Source organism: Hirundo rustica, chromosome 3 (genome assembly GCF_015227805.2).
Source record: "Hirundo rustica isolate bHirRus1 chromosome 3, bHirRus1.pri.v3, whole genome shotgun sequence".
NCBI classification, from domain to species: Eukaryota; Metazoa; Chordata; class Aves; order Passeriformes; family Hirundinidae; genus Hirundo; species Hirundo rustica.
Window position 1 is genome coordinate 48,024,773 of NC_053452.1, and position 17,452 is coordinate 48,042,224.

General features: G+C 41.1%; 2 protein-coding genes across 5 annotated transcripts in view; one reads left to right on the top strand and one right to left on the bottom strand.

Moving 5' to 3' along the window:
• Positions 1–322: 322 nt before the first annotated feature.
• OPN3 (opsin 3) lies at positions 323–16,926 on the bottom strand. Of its 2 annotated transcripts, none has more exons than XM_040060227.2 (4): positions 15,910–16,926; positions 5,332–5,651; positions 4,325–4,357; positions 323–915 (listed from the first exon to the last, which is right to left on the bottom strand). In XM_040060227.2, exons 1-4 carry the CDS (start codon positions 16,256–16,258, stop codon positions 646–648), a joined length of 972 nt encoding a protein of 323 aa, XP_039916161.1. In that variant the 5' UTR covers positions 16,259–16,926; the 3' UTR covers positions 323–645. The 2 variants fall into 2 exon arrangements, with proteins under 2 accessions (XP_039916161.1, XP_039916160.1); XM_040060226.2 differs by having other exon boundaries at positions 4,106–4,357; positions 15,910–16,914.
• Positions 16,379–17,452, top strand: part of WDR64 (WD repeat domain 64) — a 68,005-nt gene continuing 66,931 nt past the window's right edge. For 2 of the 3 annotated variants that reach the window (XM_040060222.1, XM_040060225.1), the window contains exon 1: positions 16,394–16,627. The gene's annotated coding sequence lies outside the window, so the exon portion shown is untranslated. Of the gene's footprint in view, positions 16,628–17,452 lie in introns of all 3 variants that reach the window. The other variant, XM_040060224.1, reaches the window with a different exon arrangement.

Consider the following 17,452-nt stretch of genomic DNA (forward strand, 5'->3'; position numbering starts at 1 on the left):
GCCCGGCCAGCCCTCGGAGCCAGCTTATCCCACCAAAGGAGAGGGGGAGCAGCAGGCCCACCTTGGTGTTACCTGTTCAGCCAACCAGGAGGAAAAGGGCTGACCTGCAGAAAATCAGGGTACTTCCCATTGTCACATTTGACATTCTCAGCGGTCAAAACAGATGCCAATACCCCAAACTAGCCTTCTGATAGGTCCCTGTCCTTTCTAAAACAATTCCAAGGTCCTGAAAGGGAAAACCACTCACATTTCTCCCTAACTAAAAACCAAACTGTGCCAACCCATGACAGATGGGGAAAAAAATATTTCACTAAGAATAAAATTATATAAATAAGATCCATTTAATTATTCACTGAAGGCTGAATATACAGAAAACATTAAAATACCAAAAGTTCTGAACAGCAATCATAAAACATGCTTTAAGAAAATTCAGAGTAATGACATCCATCAACAATTCTAGAAGAGATTTCCATACTGTGACCAAAAGTGAACTACTTGGAGAGCTTCAGATGCTGAACCCCTTCAGTATTTCACAGCTTAAGAATGTGGTTTCCTTTGGCAGCCCACAGGCACTGCCATTGAAACCAGTCTCCAGCCTCAACAGTCCAGCAGCTGAAATCCATCTCATTCTCATGTCTTTTCAACTCATCCCTGCAATGGCTTTACTTGGATGACATTGACTTTTGCCTCATTGTATTTACTGCTGTCATCTATTTGCTCAGTGTCATCACTGGTGATAATAAAAATGACAGAGGAAGAGCTGAAAGTCACTTTCTTCTTTGGCCTGTCCCCTGCTTTCTGAGACATAACTATTGGTCGTATTGGTTTGTCGCTCCCTGTTGCTGGTGTCTCTTTCATTGTCCTCTGGAATCTCATCAGGCGAAAGCACAGGAGTTGCAAAAGGCAGCGTCGAAACTGCAAGAGAGAATAAACAGAATGATGTTCAGCTTCCTAAGCATTCACTTTCACCTACAAGCAAGTGAAGGGCACAGTACTGTAAATGACTCAAAATAACATGGTGCCTTTGTAGTGAGTACTTTGTTTCTCTACATCTTAATAGGATCACTGAGCCAACAGAGGGCACTGAAATGCAACTGAATAATTTACCAGCTACAACATCTGCAAAAGACAAGAGGACTAGGTTCCAAAGTGTGCTATAGGTTTTGTTTCCATATTCAAAAATCACACATCAGATCCAGCAGGGAAAGAATATTCTCACAAGCACTTCACAGCAGGATACAGAGGAAAGGAACAACGTGAGGAAGGGGATACAAAGGGATGTTTTCTTTCTTTTAAGTAACTGCAGGGTCTGGATTTTTAACAAACACATTTAATGTCAGAGATGTAAAATGAAATTTCGATGGTTAGTAACACAGAAGTCCCCATGGATGGAACAGAAGTCTTTCAGCTAACTAGCAACTGCCTGTGAGACCGGACGTCTGTTCTATTGTGTGACTAAATATGTGAGACACTCAGTAAAAGCTCACACCAGCACATAGAATGGAAATTTGAGTAGTAGCACTGTATTAATTCTCTAATTATAGTCTCCCCTTCAACAAAACAAAGACCCAGGTATGAAGGTTGAAGGATACAATCATTCAGTAGTTCTATGTCTGCACACATTTAAAGCTCAAATATGATCCTTTGGGGAAGAACTCTGGTTTTACACAAAATAAGAGGATAACATCCCCTTTGTTTAATAACCTGTAACAGGACTTGGAATGTATGAAGAAGACTTCAACCAACCAAAATATCACAAAACCCCAAAACGAAAACAACAAAAACTCCAAATACAGCAAACATCCAGGAGCAGGTGGAAATAATGCACCTTTTCTCTGAAAAGGGGGTAGGACATCTTTTTTAAACAGCCTTCCATTCAACTGTGTTAAGGATTACTCTGTATTATCCTGCATGGCCAGTGCCTCCATTTTCCCAGATATCACGCAAGAAGCAATCAGACATGCCAAGTTGGAACAAGGTTTTGCTGTGGAAAAGTAATCCTACTCTGACACAAGGAAGGCAATAGGTCTGTCCTGTAGGGAAAGGAATCTAGCTAATTACAAGATCTCATAGAAGGATAATCTCAGAGAAAGGATGGTTGTGTGGAAGCCTTGACAACTTCAGAGGTAATGGTCTACCTCAGAGCAGCAAAGAAGTTAGAAAGTACAAGCATGGTAGAACCAGGTCAGATAAAGGAAGTCTATTATAGAGAACTTGTTTTAGGAATCCTTCTGAGGGTAAAATAATAAAAAAAAAAAACTAAGCAAAAATACTATCATTTTGGTCCTAATCTAGAATTGGAGGGAAGAGAAAAATACTTCACAATACATCTCGAATAAGCATGTTCAGATGGTTGATACTTATCCTGGCTGTGTCTTTACTGGCATTATACCTGGTACAAGTCTGGTTTGCTGCTGGGTATCTGTCCTGGGGTAACTTCATGATGCTTGTATCCCCAGTCATCTGTTCTGTTTGTGTTGGCTATTGTGTTCTGTACCTTTAAGACTGGTTCTGAGAGCAAAGAGAGGTAAAGAAGCAGCGCACAGTTTGTTTGCCAAAACTGCCTGACTCCTCCACATTCCACTCCTGGACTGTGTCATCTTCAGCAGAGACAGACAGTGGGACAAAGATCTCATGTGCTTTTAGTTATTTTTTAGCTAGCTGAGGCAGAGAAGTTACCTGGACTGTTTTGTTGGGTTTGTCGTTTTGGATTTTTTTTTCCCCTTTTTCTTGGGACTATTTAAACCTGCTCTGGACTGAAAGACCCAGAAGAACGTCGGGAGCTCACACCTGCAGCCCACCGGGGCCCAGGATGGCATTATCCAACACTAATAGGAGACTGAGGAGGAACTGATAAGAGAATGAGCGAGCCAAGCTAACCCATGGCAAGGACTTCATCAATTTTGCCATCTCTCGTCAGAGCAGCAAGAGGTTTTATTGTTTCATATTATTCATTCTTTATGCTTTTGGGCACTTTGTTTGTTAAATATATAGTTTTTTCCACTTTTCTCTAAGGAGATTTTTTCCCAGACCGATTCAGGGAGGGGCCGTTTGGGTTTGCTTCCCAGAGGCACCCTATTCCTCCCAAAACTACCCTAAACCAGGACAGTATCAGAACCCACAAAATGTTTTTCAGATAAGATACTCAGCCTGATAATTAGGTACAGAGTCAGTGCCAATGTATTTAAAAAGTCACTTTATGGAAAAAGCCTTTTTGAATGTGACTGTTTTTAGCTTCCCATATGCAGGATAACTGATATCGTGCAGCCATGTAGCTGTGGATCAGCCTGCTGCGAAATGAACTGTAGGGGAAGAACTGCAAGATGCCACACTGAAGGCCTCCTGCCTTTACTCAGGAAAACATTTAAGCTCCCCCTTGCCCTCAGTCCTGAGCTGAGCTGCACTCAGCCTTTGCTTGGCTGCCTGCGTGGCTGATGGGACCCGCTGCCTGGGCTGCCTTGTCCCTACAGGCTGCTGCCTGGCAACTGCAAGCCAGTGTAGGAAACCACAGAAAATCCCACCTCTATAATGGGTTCAAAGGTAAGGAAAACACAGCAAAACCACTCCAGCAATCATTCATGGTTTTTACCCTTTGTCAAGGGATTCTACTAAACACCAGATATCTTTATAGAATCTTGGTTTCAGAAGTTTACAATGTGCATGCTACACTTCCAGTTTCAGTCCTTGTGTTGCTATAACATAGAATTCAGAGGCAAGGTTTTTTATTCCTAAAAAACAGACACTGATTATTCTAAACTTCCTCTGATGGAGTTCTCCTGTGGTAAGGGAGTGATTCGGATGAGGTCTTCTAGCAGCAGTCCATTTCACAGGTAAACTGTAAAAACTAGACATTTAAACCCTGACACTTTTTCCGATCCCTTTCATGTGAGTTAAATGTTTGAATTCACATATAAGCAAATTAAATTTCTAATCTGGTGGTATTAAAGCACTATCAGGGGTTTTTATTTCTTCTAGATTATTACCATTTATCCTAGCTGTTGAAATTTTAAAAAAAATTTTCAGGTTAAAGTATATCAGACCTACATTACACAACTGTGATACTGGCTACTAATAATTCAAACAAGAAAACCTTTAAAGTACCTACCTTTCTACTCATGAAGATATAGATAACTGGATTATAAGCAGTGCTTGACTTGGCAAAAAAAGATGGGATGATAGCTACTGTTGGAGTTACAAGGTTGCTATAGCCATATGTAATCAAGAGGGACACCACTGCATAGGGCATCCAACAAATAAGGAACGTGGAGATCATCAAGAAACACATTTTAGCCACCTTCTTTTCATATCTTAGAAGTTTGATCACCTGAACTGTCTGGAAATCTTCTACACAACGAAGCTGTAGAGAAAAAAATAGTAAAATAAAATAGCTTTATGTTTTACTTGAACCTGAATAGTTCTACATTTATTTATAAATAACTGACTCACTCTTTTAGTTTAAGACACAGACACCAAACATCTTATCTTTTAAACCATAATTCTTCCGGAAGTTTACGTCATGTTTCTCAGACTTCTATTCTCTCCATTAAGTGTAAAAATACAAGAAAAAATAAAATAGCCAATCTACTAGGGAAAAAAAAAAAAAAAAAAAACCAAACCAACCCAAAATAAACAAATCCAGAGATTTCACAAAGCAGTTATAAGTATGTTAGAAAAAATAACAAGCCCTCAGCTATTGCATAAGCAAGTTCAGTTTGCATTAGTGGTACTTTGTCTGACTAGTTAGACAGCCCTGTAGATTTGTGAAAAACATTTGTAGAGAAAAGACAATTCATGAATAGATTTCTCTGTACTGCTTTGTCACATAGTTCATGGCCCTAAAATTATGAAATCTGCAAAGCAGAATACTAGGCAGCATGTTCCCATGTTACCAGAGTCATAAAATAAGGACAATATAGGAAATGCACATGAACATACTCCACAAATTGTCCATTGTGCCAATAATGTTGACCACAAACTTGAACGGGTCCAAACTAACTACCCCCAGAATATGAATCATTAACACTTTCTCATACAAAGGATTTGGATTGAATTTTCAGGTGAGGATCTGATGTGGATTAGTAAACATAAGCAGTTTCCTACTTCCCCCCAGTAAAACCACAAAACAAATAGACCTCAGTAGCTCTAGGCTGGTTCATCTCCCGATCCTACAACCTATTTAAGTGATACCCGACATGGATGAACATCAAATATTCAAAAGCTTAAAAGGAGAGTGAGAGTGCAAATTTGGCTTGGATCCAACCTTAATATACAGCTTCAACATTTTTCACTGATAATATTACATTAAGGGAAGTCTTATTTGAACTAACTTACCATTCTTACTGCATGCAGAATATGGCCATAGCAGTAGGCCATGATCCCAACAGGTGCTACCAGACAGCCAAGGAAAAAAAGGAGCACAAAGGAGGTATCATTGGGGTCTTTTGACTTCCAGTCCACTGAGCAACCTAATCCATGAATTTCCAGTGTGTATCTGTTCCAGCCCAAAAGAGGTGCTCCAGTCCAGGCCAGTGAGTACAGCCAGATGTATGTGATAGCCCGCCAAGACCAAGAGAAGTCAATCACCTTCGCATGGACCACCCGAATGTAGCGTTCATAGGCGAGAGCAGTAAGAGTCATAATTGAAACAATTCCTGTAAAAAAATAAAGAAGATCAATGAAATTATTCACAAATACTGTAGACTGGACTGAACTCCTCTTGATAAATGTTTCCTTTGGTAGCAGGTTAACTCAAAATGACCAGGCTCATATTATAAATCTAACAACAATAACATTTTTTGTGCATTACTCACTTACTGCTAAGCCAAACAGAATCACCAACTTCAAACTACTCAGAGTAGGATGCTGATGTCTGCTTTATGATGTCAGATGTACATCTTAGCCATTGTCCATCTTAGCCATGATGGACAATGGCTAAGAAGTGGGACAAGACCAAAAGCGACCAAGCCAATACTTCTTCCTAAACACTACTTCATTAAGATAGGCATCATGGTCCTAGGTCTGGGGCTTTTTCTACTGGCAATTGCTGTAGGGTTTGTTGTTGTTATACATACAGTCCTTTGGGGTTTGTGGTTTCCTTTGGCTGTTGTTGTTTAGGATTTTTAAAAGAAAAAGCTATCATATAAAACAGAGATAATCAAATTAATCAATCAAATAAAAAAATCTCTTAGAAACTTATTGAGAGTTGAGACAGAAATTAAAGAAAGCCTTCAGCAACTGAAAGCAGAGATGTGCACCTTTAATCTGAACAAAATTACTAGAATAATTCCAATTTATTTTAAGATATCCTAGAAGTTTCTGCATTCCAAGAAGAACCAGGAAGACAAAGCATTACATTGCTGAGGGAATACCTGAAAGCTATTCCATTATTTTGAGTGTCCTTTCCTATCTTGCTGCTTTCATAAAAATTCAGTCCTTGTTTATTTATGCACTCCATTCCTTTTCTGTCCACCTCAAACCACGTACACAATCATTAACATGACAGAAATCACACATTATCTTCAGATCTCAGTATTACCCTATCCAGACACTTTTATAATTTTATGAAGCCAAGGCATTTCTGTCTTGAATAAAATATAAGGATTTCTATTTCAATGGTCTGTAACACTTGATGATCAAAAACCAAACTGCCCATCAGGCAACTGCCAGACACCTGTAATGTGTTATGATTCAGTCCTCGATTCAAGCTCTTAAACAACAAAAGGGTGTATTTCACAGCATTCTGTGAGATTATACAGATATCTTTGTCTAAATCTGTACATATTTTATCTAATACAAAGCACAAGTAGTTTTTCATGCATTTGCACAGCACTTAATTTCTCCAAGTACATTCATATGTGCCATAACGTGCATGTATACAGCTCTAAGAAGTTTAACTGCAGATTTCAATACCAAAGAGAGAACAACCATTTTATACTCAGTAGAAATCTGATCTTACTTTGAAAAAAGGATAAACATTTATTGAAGATAAATTAACAACAGCACAGAAGGACCTGCAACATGGATTTTAGGAAGACAACTAAGAGTAACAAAATCTAGAGCAACACATAGCCTCTGTAAAGGTATTCAACAGCAAAAGCAGTTTCTTATTAACCAAGTATGTCACAGTAGGATATCCTTTAGGATTCTAAGAAAGTTATTTTATGCTGCAGTTATTAAAGGATTCCCTTTTTATAAGAGGTGATCTTAGAAAGCTTTCTTAAGAGAATTTCCCACTCTAAAAGAAAATGTGCAAGGAAACAATTTTTTGTATTTTTTTTTTTCTAGTTATCTTTAAACCTGCATCACAAAAAGATGTCACAAAAATATTGTCAGCTGTGCAATAACCTTTCACATTTAGTTTTGTGGGATTTTTTTCCTTGTACAAATAATTGCTGTAGAATTTCACTTTCATAGTTTGAAATCAGACTAGCAAATTTGGGCCAGAAGGCTTCCAAAGACCCAAGGTTGGGTTCGTTGGTGTTTCATTGGGTTTTTTGTGGTTTTTGTTTGTTTGTTTGTTTTTAATGAAGTTGAAAAGTCATCCTTCACGCCCTTTTTTGTGACCTAACATACTGAAAATACATTGAACAATGTATATCCAAGGAAAATACTATCAGGCATTAGAAAATGACTACAGGATTTTATAGGTACTATTCTGTACTTACACTGGCTCAGGTAAGTACTTTATTCAGTCAAATGCAATCCTCTTCCAGAACACAAGGTAAGGCAACAAGTTCCCTTCCATTTCTCTTACTCAGAGATTAGGAATTACAGAAGTTTACCTGACAATTATGATAGTCATCCGCAGACATGCTTATGGAAGAAAATCACATCAATCAACTAAAGGCTCAGTTTGCTTATGTAGTGCACTGCAGCTTTGTCTGATCAGTGAAGAGAAAGAGCAGCTCCTCAGGATGATGAGTCAGAATATCTAAATTAACCTTTTGCTCCTTACCCCCCTCCTTCATTGAATGATATTCAATGACTAATGCCCCTGTGTGGTCTTAATACTTCCCCATCCCTTTTATGAGTGCTGAATTCTACCTGTGACAAAGTAATCGAAAGCACACATGCTTGGCTGAAAGTACGGGTGTTCACAGGCAATAATTTACTGAGTCCTTGACATTCTCAAGAAAGTCATAGGATGCTCAATACCTCTAAAAATCAGTATGTGCACACAGGTATTTGAACAATGTTCGATCAAGCCCCTTTCAGTCTGAAAGCACTGCTCTTGAAAGACATACTTGAATTTTCCTCCCTGAACTGTAAATGGGACCTTGGACAGCCTGTTGCACAGTATGCACCAAAATGCAAATCCCTCTTCTGTTGGCATTCAAGGAGTGTCTGGCAGCACACAGACATGAGGCAGGCAATGCAGGTCACAGCATAAGATACATATGATTTATGCATGCATATGGCTCTGTCTTCTGTTTCATTCAGTTTCTGTAGCCTAGTGCAGAGGAAAATGCTGAATTTTACTTCTCTCCCTGCCCCCACTCCTCTACAGAAGCTTTTCTGGAATTTATTAAATTTCATCCTGAGTGAGCTGCATATCTTAATATGATGAAATGTGTGCTGATTAAAAAACCAAATCTGTTACAGAAAGCCATAATGGTTATTGTTCAGCTATTAGCCCCATCCCCACCCCCCCAGCAAAAATACGCATTTCAAACCAATTTCTACCTCTCATCTGATACATATTTTGTTATGCTCCTTTAGCTAGTGGAGATCTACATATTTTGATTCAAGGCTAAGACCTAAGAGGGTTGATTTACTCTACCAGCAATTCACTCTTTCAGAAAGACTTTACTCAATGTAAAGGCTTTACTGCCCAGCGTTTACAGAGATTGCATGTCTGATACACAGACTTTCATCTCAGACAATACCCCTATCTGTAAGTGCTGATTGTAAACATAAACACTCTTTGTGTTTAGGAACTGCTGCTAGTTTTAGCTCTGATTTAAGCCTGGGCAATTACCCCAGCACAGAGGGGGGTTATTTCCATTGAAGCTGCAGATAAATGTAGCAAAACTGAAGTGTCTTCTTGTTTAAGCCACTAGTTTGCACTTTCTGTGTTGCAACTCCTCCAGCAACCAGCCACACAGAATCAGGGAGCAGTGACAAGCTACTTCTTGTTATTTGGATGTTTATGAAGAAAATTCTCATTTTTTCCATTTTGTTTTGTTTTCCTACTGAAATACTGCATTTAATGTAGATTTGAATATGTACCATATGTGATAATTATCTCTTCCCTATTCTGGGCTTTTCCAGGAGTCAGTTCTGGATACATCATTAAATACTTCAATCTGCATAGTGTAGGTCATCACAGAGAAGACTGCAAAACACGGCTAAGCTGTACTGCGTTATACCATACAATGTGTATAGTCTGACTTTATAATCCTTAATTAGAAGAAAAACATTGCAGTGCCTTCAGAAATGAAGAGTTTGTCTCAACAAGTTTGAACAATCACAACAGCTTCTGCCCCCTCCATGCAAGATACATCTTATTTTCACATTGAGCCCCTGCACCAAGCATGGCCTATAATTTGGTCAGAGGTTATATCAAATATTCCCAAAGACTGAGCACCTCTACGGAGCACCTGCAGCATAATGTAGCAAATAAGATCCATTTCTGAGACAGACCATGGCTTCTGTCAAAGGCTGTATTGTTTTCTATATCAATTAATCCTTGCCTTACATTCAAATGCTGAATTACTATTTTGAATACCTAATCACAGAAGAAAGCCACCCTTCTGCAATCGCTCCTCACCTCTTTTCACATCTAAAAAACTAGATAGCAGCAATTTAGTAGAAGCAACTTCATGTCCATGGCAAGAAAAGGTGTTATTGCACTCTCTAGTTTTGTACTACAAAATATATAACCAGCCTATTTGAATTCAACAACTAGGCATTACAATAACTTTTAGGCACCAGCTATGTGTCACTTCTAATTTTTCAAGCAATTTTAACATCTGCAATCAAATCTTGATAGGTGAAAAACTACTTCTCTTAGACATAACAGACTTCAAGTATATTTTATATGTAGCTGCCCTCTAAAATTATAGTGAAATAAATCACCTCTTCCAAATTCAATATTCCAAGTGATTAACTCACTCGGGGGAAAAAAAAAAAAGCTAAAGCTGAAAGCATGCTGATTTAGCCTCCAGCTAATTGTAACACCAGATCCTAAAACTATCTGCTGAGTAACAATAGAAAATGCTTTTAGTGAGATTAAATCAGTGCATATAACATACATGGGTAATGCAAGAGGGTGGCACAGGACATCACTGTCACTGTGCAGGGAAGAGCCTTAGCTGAACAGGCTGTAACTGAAGCCAGCACCACAAGACACTCTCAAGCAATTAATCCTTTCTTCAGTGTTTGGTGGGGGTGGTGGTGGTGGTATCAGCTTGCCTTGAAACAAACAAATAAAAGAACCTCAGCTGTATACACGGTAGCTTTTCACAGAAGAGTACAATCTGTAAAACTCTTTACAATATTTCCCATCCTCTAGTTCACATTACTGGAATGGAGTATACACCCAGATTTCCAAACTGATTTGGTAGCTCACCGAGATCTAGCTGCTGCATACCAATGGTAATTTTTCCAGAAGGGACATAATACTTTTAATTAATTTGACATTAAAATATGGCAGTGTTGTTGTTGTTTTGCCCTGACAAAAACAGCTTGCAGTTAGGAAAGACAGAGGTCTCTAACCACACTTCAGTAACAGTAGCCTTTCAATGGCAAAGTTTAATGATATAAAGCCTACCCCAGAGTACACCCTGACTATGCAATCGTCTGTCAATAAAGAGTTTTGGTGCATGTTCCTCAAGACCATTCCTGTTATCAACCAGTTTTTCCACTCCTTTCTCTCTTCGCACAATTAAACTTAAAAGGTGTTAGAACACCAGTACTGGCCAATGGTTTAGCTACCATTATTTTTAGCTGAAATGATTTATGCTTGAGGGGTTATGTGTGCATGCTCCACATGATAAGACCAGCTTACCTCAAAACGCTCAGGGCCTATTTCTACGTACAGAAGGCATTAAAGCAGACACCCACCTCCTGGGGGTGAGCAGTACACAAATTTCTCCTGTGCACATCACCTTCTGACAGTCACTGTCATTCAAAAAAACCCCTTGAATATCTGTGAAAACTCAGCAGGTATACACAAAGATAGTGACGCCCTCACGCTGTATTTCACAATCACCCTCTTACCTGAAGAAAAAAAATATCTATGTCTGCTAACCAAGACTTTTGGGTATGTTTAGCTGTCAGGTGACTTCTCTAGGAATCATAATCAAAAAAGCTATGCTGTCAGTGATAGACAGCACACCTCCCAGATATGAGTTGTATTGCTAAATCAGATAAAGAGATTACACTGATCTCTACTACTTACAGCTTGGTTGACTACAGACAGGGAAAGAGTTAGAAGCTTTTTATATAAAGAGAGGGTAGCAGATGCAGTAGGGCCAGCAGAGACATGACCTCCATAGAAAGGTGGCCCTTATGGTATAAATACGTCACTTTAATTGATAAGCAGCTATCATATCACACCAGGATACATCACCTGCAACAAAATAAACACTGGAACTCAGTGAAACAAAATTAAGTGGGGATTAGTGTCTAAAACAGACAACTACGTCACAAAAGCTTAGACTAAGACTTGTCAGGTAATCATTTATGTCATTTTCCCTACACTAATATATGAGGTGATAAGAATGGCTTTGTAGTAGAGAAAAAAAGCCCTTCTTGCAGCCTCTGCTATGAAGACGTACCTAAATTTTATCTTGACTTCAGACTCTAATGAGGAAAAGAAAATAGGGACTATTATTTGTGTGACGAGCACAGATGTTCATCAAAATGATCAGTTTTGCACTGCAGCAAGCAGGTCTCTGCATCTTCTAAAGGCTCAATGAAAATCTTTCAAGTCACAGAAAACATAGGCAGTAGCACAGACATCATGTTCTGAGCTGTGCAGTGCAACTGAAGAGCAGATGTTACTACATGGACTTGTCTCACAATAAAGTTATCACGCAGTAGACTGCTGTGAGGAACAGAAAAACCAGCCATTTATTCCTAGACAGACAATCTGTAGTTCTGCTGCCATCTTCTCAACTTAAAAGTTTCAGACTGTGAACATCTGCTTACAGTGTCTTTCCAGATCTTAACACACCTCCAACTGGCTGGCAAAATGAGAAGCACTCTTACAAATCAATTCTTCAATGCAAAATTATTAGAAGTGTAGAGAGTGCCCTCATATCTGTGAGGGGGGAAAGAAGTTGTCATTATTATGTAATGAAGGCTTCTGAAAACATAGATTTTATTTTAAGCATACGAGTTTATTTTAAGCATAAATGCCACCTATGTATTTCATCATACTGAAATCCTTAAGAGAAACACAGAAATACCTTAATCTCAGCTTTCAAAACAGTATGAGGAAAAACCTTGTAACAACAAGTGATAATTTGAAATAAAGCTGCTGAATCATGATTTTCAATGTGATTCCTGATTAAATACAGTAATTAGGAAGAAAGTGATTTTTAAAATTTGTTGAGAATTAGTTCTGAATTTACTCTTGGGGAGCCTCACATTTATAAGCTAACACATGCAGAGAACAACTTACACCATGTATTGGGTCTTAGGGGCTGTTCTTCTGATTAAAAAAGATGCATAAGGATGGAAAGTAAGACTGAACAGCCTTCAGACCTGAAGGTCTGGCACAGAAAGCTCCCATGATCATACCCAAAAAGATAATACCCAAGAATGAAACCACAAAGCTGTAAATAAAGAGGTTTTGGTCATCTCATCTCAAATGAATCAGACTGGGTCCAACCCCAGGACATAGCCACACAACAAAGTAACCTCACGTGATCTGTTATGGTTTAATAGACCCCATATCCATGGTATCAGAGCTACCACCACTTTATTTTGTCATTGTGGCTTACTGAGCAACTGGACATTGCAAAGCTGTAGGTACTCTGCTTAGTTAATAAGAATTTCACTTTGCAAAGCTGTCAATGTTGTATATTTTTTGATCAACTAATGTACTTCGTATTCCCAAATGTTCCTGGGGAGAGTGTTATGCTTTCAGAAGCACTTGTAAGTAATACACATGTAAGACTTCCATTACATTACTTTCCTACCACCATCACCTCAAGATAACAGGTGACTTGGGCTGTTATAAGTATTTTTATAACTATAATATCTGGTTACTCTGAATGAAATCTTTAATCAATGTCTCCACCACTATCAGGGAGGGAAACAAACAAACAACAAAAAAATACCCAAATAAAAAGCAGGGGAAAAAAACCCACCAAAAATTCCCCAAAGGAAAAAAAAACAAAAAACAAACAAACAAACACAACAACAACAAAAAAATACCCAACCCTAAACAACAATAAAATATGAACAAACAAACAAAAAAACCTTCAAATTACTGGGTTTTTTTTTCCATAAACACATTACAAAATGAAAATAGAAGCCATGGTAGAAATAATCCAGATAATCCAGATGGCAAACAGAGTATGACGCTACCTGAGGGGCATCATTTATAATTTCTTTTTCTTCAGCATTAACATGCCCTTGCTTTCCTATGCAGGTGGGGAACCACTTTTCTTCAAAACCAAAAAAGAACAATCCTGCTATTTCTAGATAAGAATATGAAAACAATACTGTGGAGGTTAAAATTAGACATCAGTTTATCAGAATAGCATTCAATTATGATAGCTAAGTTTAATATTTCCGACTGCTTTGCATAGCAGCTGAAAAAAGTAAACTAAGGCAGCATTCCTGAACATTAAGTTGTGCATTTACTCTCCACTTCCATATGATCAGCTACACACAAACCCACACTTTTCTAATAATAACAGTAATAAAAAAGTTCTTCCCAATGAAGCACATTATGGAAGAGGAACATAGCATGACCAGTCACAGGAAGATGTAATTTTACAAACCATAGATGCTAACTTGACTACTCCCTAGACAAGGCCCATGAATTTGCCTACATTTCTTTGGGAAAAAAAAAATCTTAAATAGAGGGATGCAGGTAAATATAGTAACAAATTATATAGCACACCTCAAAATAAACAGATATTAAAAGTCACATGTGATCAAGCAATTTCCTTGCCAATTTATATACCTCATTGTTTCTATTTCTACTATTTCAAAAGATGGTATGAGATTATTATAGTCTGGTTTTTTGCCCTTACTACATACCTTATTTTTTGAACCTATATGGAAATTGCCTCCATCAAAAACAATAAGTATAATATATAAGAGATAAAGGTAGGAACAAAACTGTAATTTATGTCCCCTTACAGCATCTGTTTGGCAGACAAGTACTTGAGTTTCCCAAGAATTTGAACAGGCTGAGTGATATAGAAACTTATGCCAGCGAGGTTCTCTAGCATTTTCCCTGATACCAACAGCTACACAAACGTCTGAGAGCTGTGCACTGCAGAAATCATCTGGTACCAAACATTGCACAAATGATTAACTACATCCTGCACCCACCATAACTTTCAAGACATAAAAATTTTGCTGCACTATGCAGCAGTAGTCAAATCAAGCATGAGCAACCGTGCACCTTCACAAAGTAGCCCACTAAATGCAGGCCACAGAGCCATGGGAAACAAAGGTTATGTATGCAGGAAAGCTACAAAGCTTATTGAAGACTTTAATGTGTCACTCCAGAGTTAATTTTCAATGTATATACGTCCAGTGGGTGCATTGTGAGCCACCTCTAATTTATACACTTCTGCCAAAAGAAGAAGTATCTAACATGAGCTTCAGATTTCGTTACTGGTTAGCCAAACATTTACTTTCACCATTGGAAACATGAGTCTCTTCTTTTGCAGCATCCTTTACTGGTTAATGAAAATGCAATATTCCTTTTAACAGGCTGCATGTACATAGCTGGACTGCAACCTATTCTTCTGCAGACCTCTGCAAAGGCTATGTATTCATTTGAGGAAGGAAATCAGTGAAGAGCTTATAGGTTTTGAAAATGGAGTGCAAGTACTGCTTCTGCAGTGCTAAAATTTCACGGGAATCAGTGGTTTCCCAAAGCCCAACTGTGACACCGTTATGACTGAAAGATGGTAACCAAATTTCACATATGGATAAAGAAATTCAAGGCACTGCCACACACTGAGTAGCTTTATAAGCAGACAAGTCGCAACACTGAGAAGGCTGCTGGGGAGCGGCTTTTCCACCTGTTCCACAGAGGTGGAACACTGCTGACCCTACACCCAGACTTATACGTGCTCCTTATCCACAGAATGCAGCGCTTCCTCCTATAAAATAAAGTTGTTTATGTTCATGAATTCCGCGCATCAGTCGGTCAGCTCGAGACCTCTTCTAACAGCGCTGCCGCCCTTTTCCCTAAATGTCCCATCACACCTTATACAGGCAAAGGCGGGACGTCGAAAAACCAATTCTCGAATACTTTCTCTTTTTTGCTTCGGATCGGTTTCTCCAGCACTGTAGCTCTTTTTTTACCAAAAAGCTCCAGCTCCATCATCCCCCCCCCCCCTCCCCCACCAGGGCGGCGACTGCACCCCCCGGGCCGGACTGCCCCGTGGGAGCGGCAGGTTGGGGCGGTCGGGAAGCGGGGACGGCGCGGCTGGGAAAGGGGAACGAGGCGGTTGGGGCGGTTGGGAAGCGGGGACGGAGCGGTTGGGAAGCGGGAGCGGAGCGGTTGGGAAGCGGGAGCGGAGCGGTTGGGAAGCGGGAGCGGAGCGGTTGGGAAGCGGGAGCGGAGCGGTTGGGAAGCGGGAGCGGAGCGGTTGGGGCGGTTGGGAAAGGGGGACGGGGGACGAGGGACGGAACCGCCGGCAGAAGCGGGAGAGGACGGACCCAGCAGGACAGGGAGGGACGGGCGGCGCCCGCGGCCCCAGCACCCACCGAAGAGGCTGCTGCTGAAGCCGTCCCAGACGCAGCCGGCGGCGTCCCACACCCAGCGGCTCCTCAGGCAGGACATGAAGGTAAGGCTCACGCCGAAGACGGACACCAGCAGATCGCTGAGGCTGATGTTGACGAGGAAGAGGTTGGTGGGCGTGCGGAGCCGCTTGAACTTGTAGTAGAGCACCAGCACCAGCAAGTTGTTGCACAAGCCCAGCATGCCGATGGTGGCGACCAGCAGCGCCAGCAGCTCGTAGGTGCCGGCGCTGAAGAGGGGCCGCTCGCCCGGCACCGCCTGCTCGGGAGCGGGCTCCGGGCGGCTGGAGGTGCCCGTGCCGTTCCCCGCGGGCATGGCTCCCGGCCGCAGCGGGGCTAAGCCGCCCGGCCCGCTCCCAGCCCCATGGCACGCCGACGCTCCGGGCAGGAGGAGGAGTCCTCGCTGCCTTCCCGCCCACGGAGGGCGCGCCCTCGAGTGGCTTCGCCCTCGCCTGCCGCGGGGCGGGTCCGGGTCCGGGCCCGGGCATGGCTCCGTCCGTACGAGCGGCTGGTCTGGTGCTCTTAGCGCGGTGAGCAGCCCGATTGTGGCCGGGATGTGGCTGTTGTCTCCTCTTCCTTGAAAATCCTCTGTGCACTTTGGCTGGGCCACGGCTGCCGTCAGCAGCGCTTGCCTCACGGGGGCCGCGTCTAGGCAGACCTGCTCTGCGGCCAGCTCCGGCAAGAGGTAGAACCGATATTTATTTAGGCTTCTTCCCCAGATGTCCTGCCAATGAAAACTGCTATTGCGGCAGCAGTGTCTTCTCAGGAGGTTCCCCGCAGTGCTCACAGCTTGGCTCTAGGGGTTGGAACCCCACAAAGCAACCCGGCAACCATTTGGCCTGTGCGAGTCTGTGGTGTGGGTGAACGCTCTTTTTGTCAGCCAGGGGGCAAGTAGGACACCACAGTTCGCACCGTGAAGTCGCCCGTTTTATACCTCTGCTCCAGGGTGTGTTATACAGGAGCACCGTGGGTGCCTGTGTGCAGCTCCAGCTGCTGCTAGTCGCGGTGCTGCCCTCAGCCCCTGCTGTGCTGGGTGGCTGCGCTGTCTCCAAGCCCAACCCACCCCGCCGTGTTTCACAGCGAGTGTTGCTCACCGTGGTTCTACACCCAAAGCACCTTGCTAGGCCAAGCACTGGTTTTCCTCACAGGAAGACCCTATAGTTTGTTTGCTTTAAAATGTGTTGACAAGTGACAGCCATCTTAAGGGCCCAGAGAAAGCTTTCAGTTTAGGTCTGTTCTTACTTTAGTTTGGAAAAAAAAATCAGCTGTGAAAGCAACAGAATTTTAATGTTTTAATGGATACATGTCAAAAAATAGCTGGTTTGTTGTTTTTTTTTTCCTTCTCTAATACGCAGTGGTATTAAATGGTCTAGACTAAGGGTGAGCTGAGATTGAAAGCATGGATAGTTGAGGCAGGTTTGATGTCTTTCAAAACAAACCTATATACAAATTATGGGCTTCTCATGGCAGTAAATTTTATATGACAAATTACTGCTGTAATACAAGGCAG

Excerpts from the sequence above, each read along its gene's own strand:
- OPN3 (XM_040060226.2), bottom strand. The coding sequence starts at position 16,258 with ATGCCCGCGGGGAACGGCACGGGCACCTCCAGCCGCCCGGAGCCCGCT. Across the intron at positions 5,652-15,909 it reads CTTCAGCAGCAGCCTCTTCG|GAATTGTTTCAATTATGACT; the intron begins GTGGGTGCTGGG and ends ATTTTTTTACAG. Across the intron at positions 4,358-5,331 it reads TTCTGCATGCAGTAAGAATG|CTTCGTTGTGTAGAAGATTT; the intron begins GTAAGTTAGTTC and ends TTTTCTCTACAG.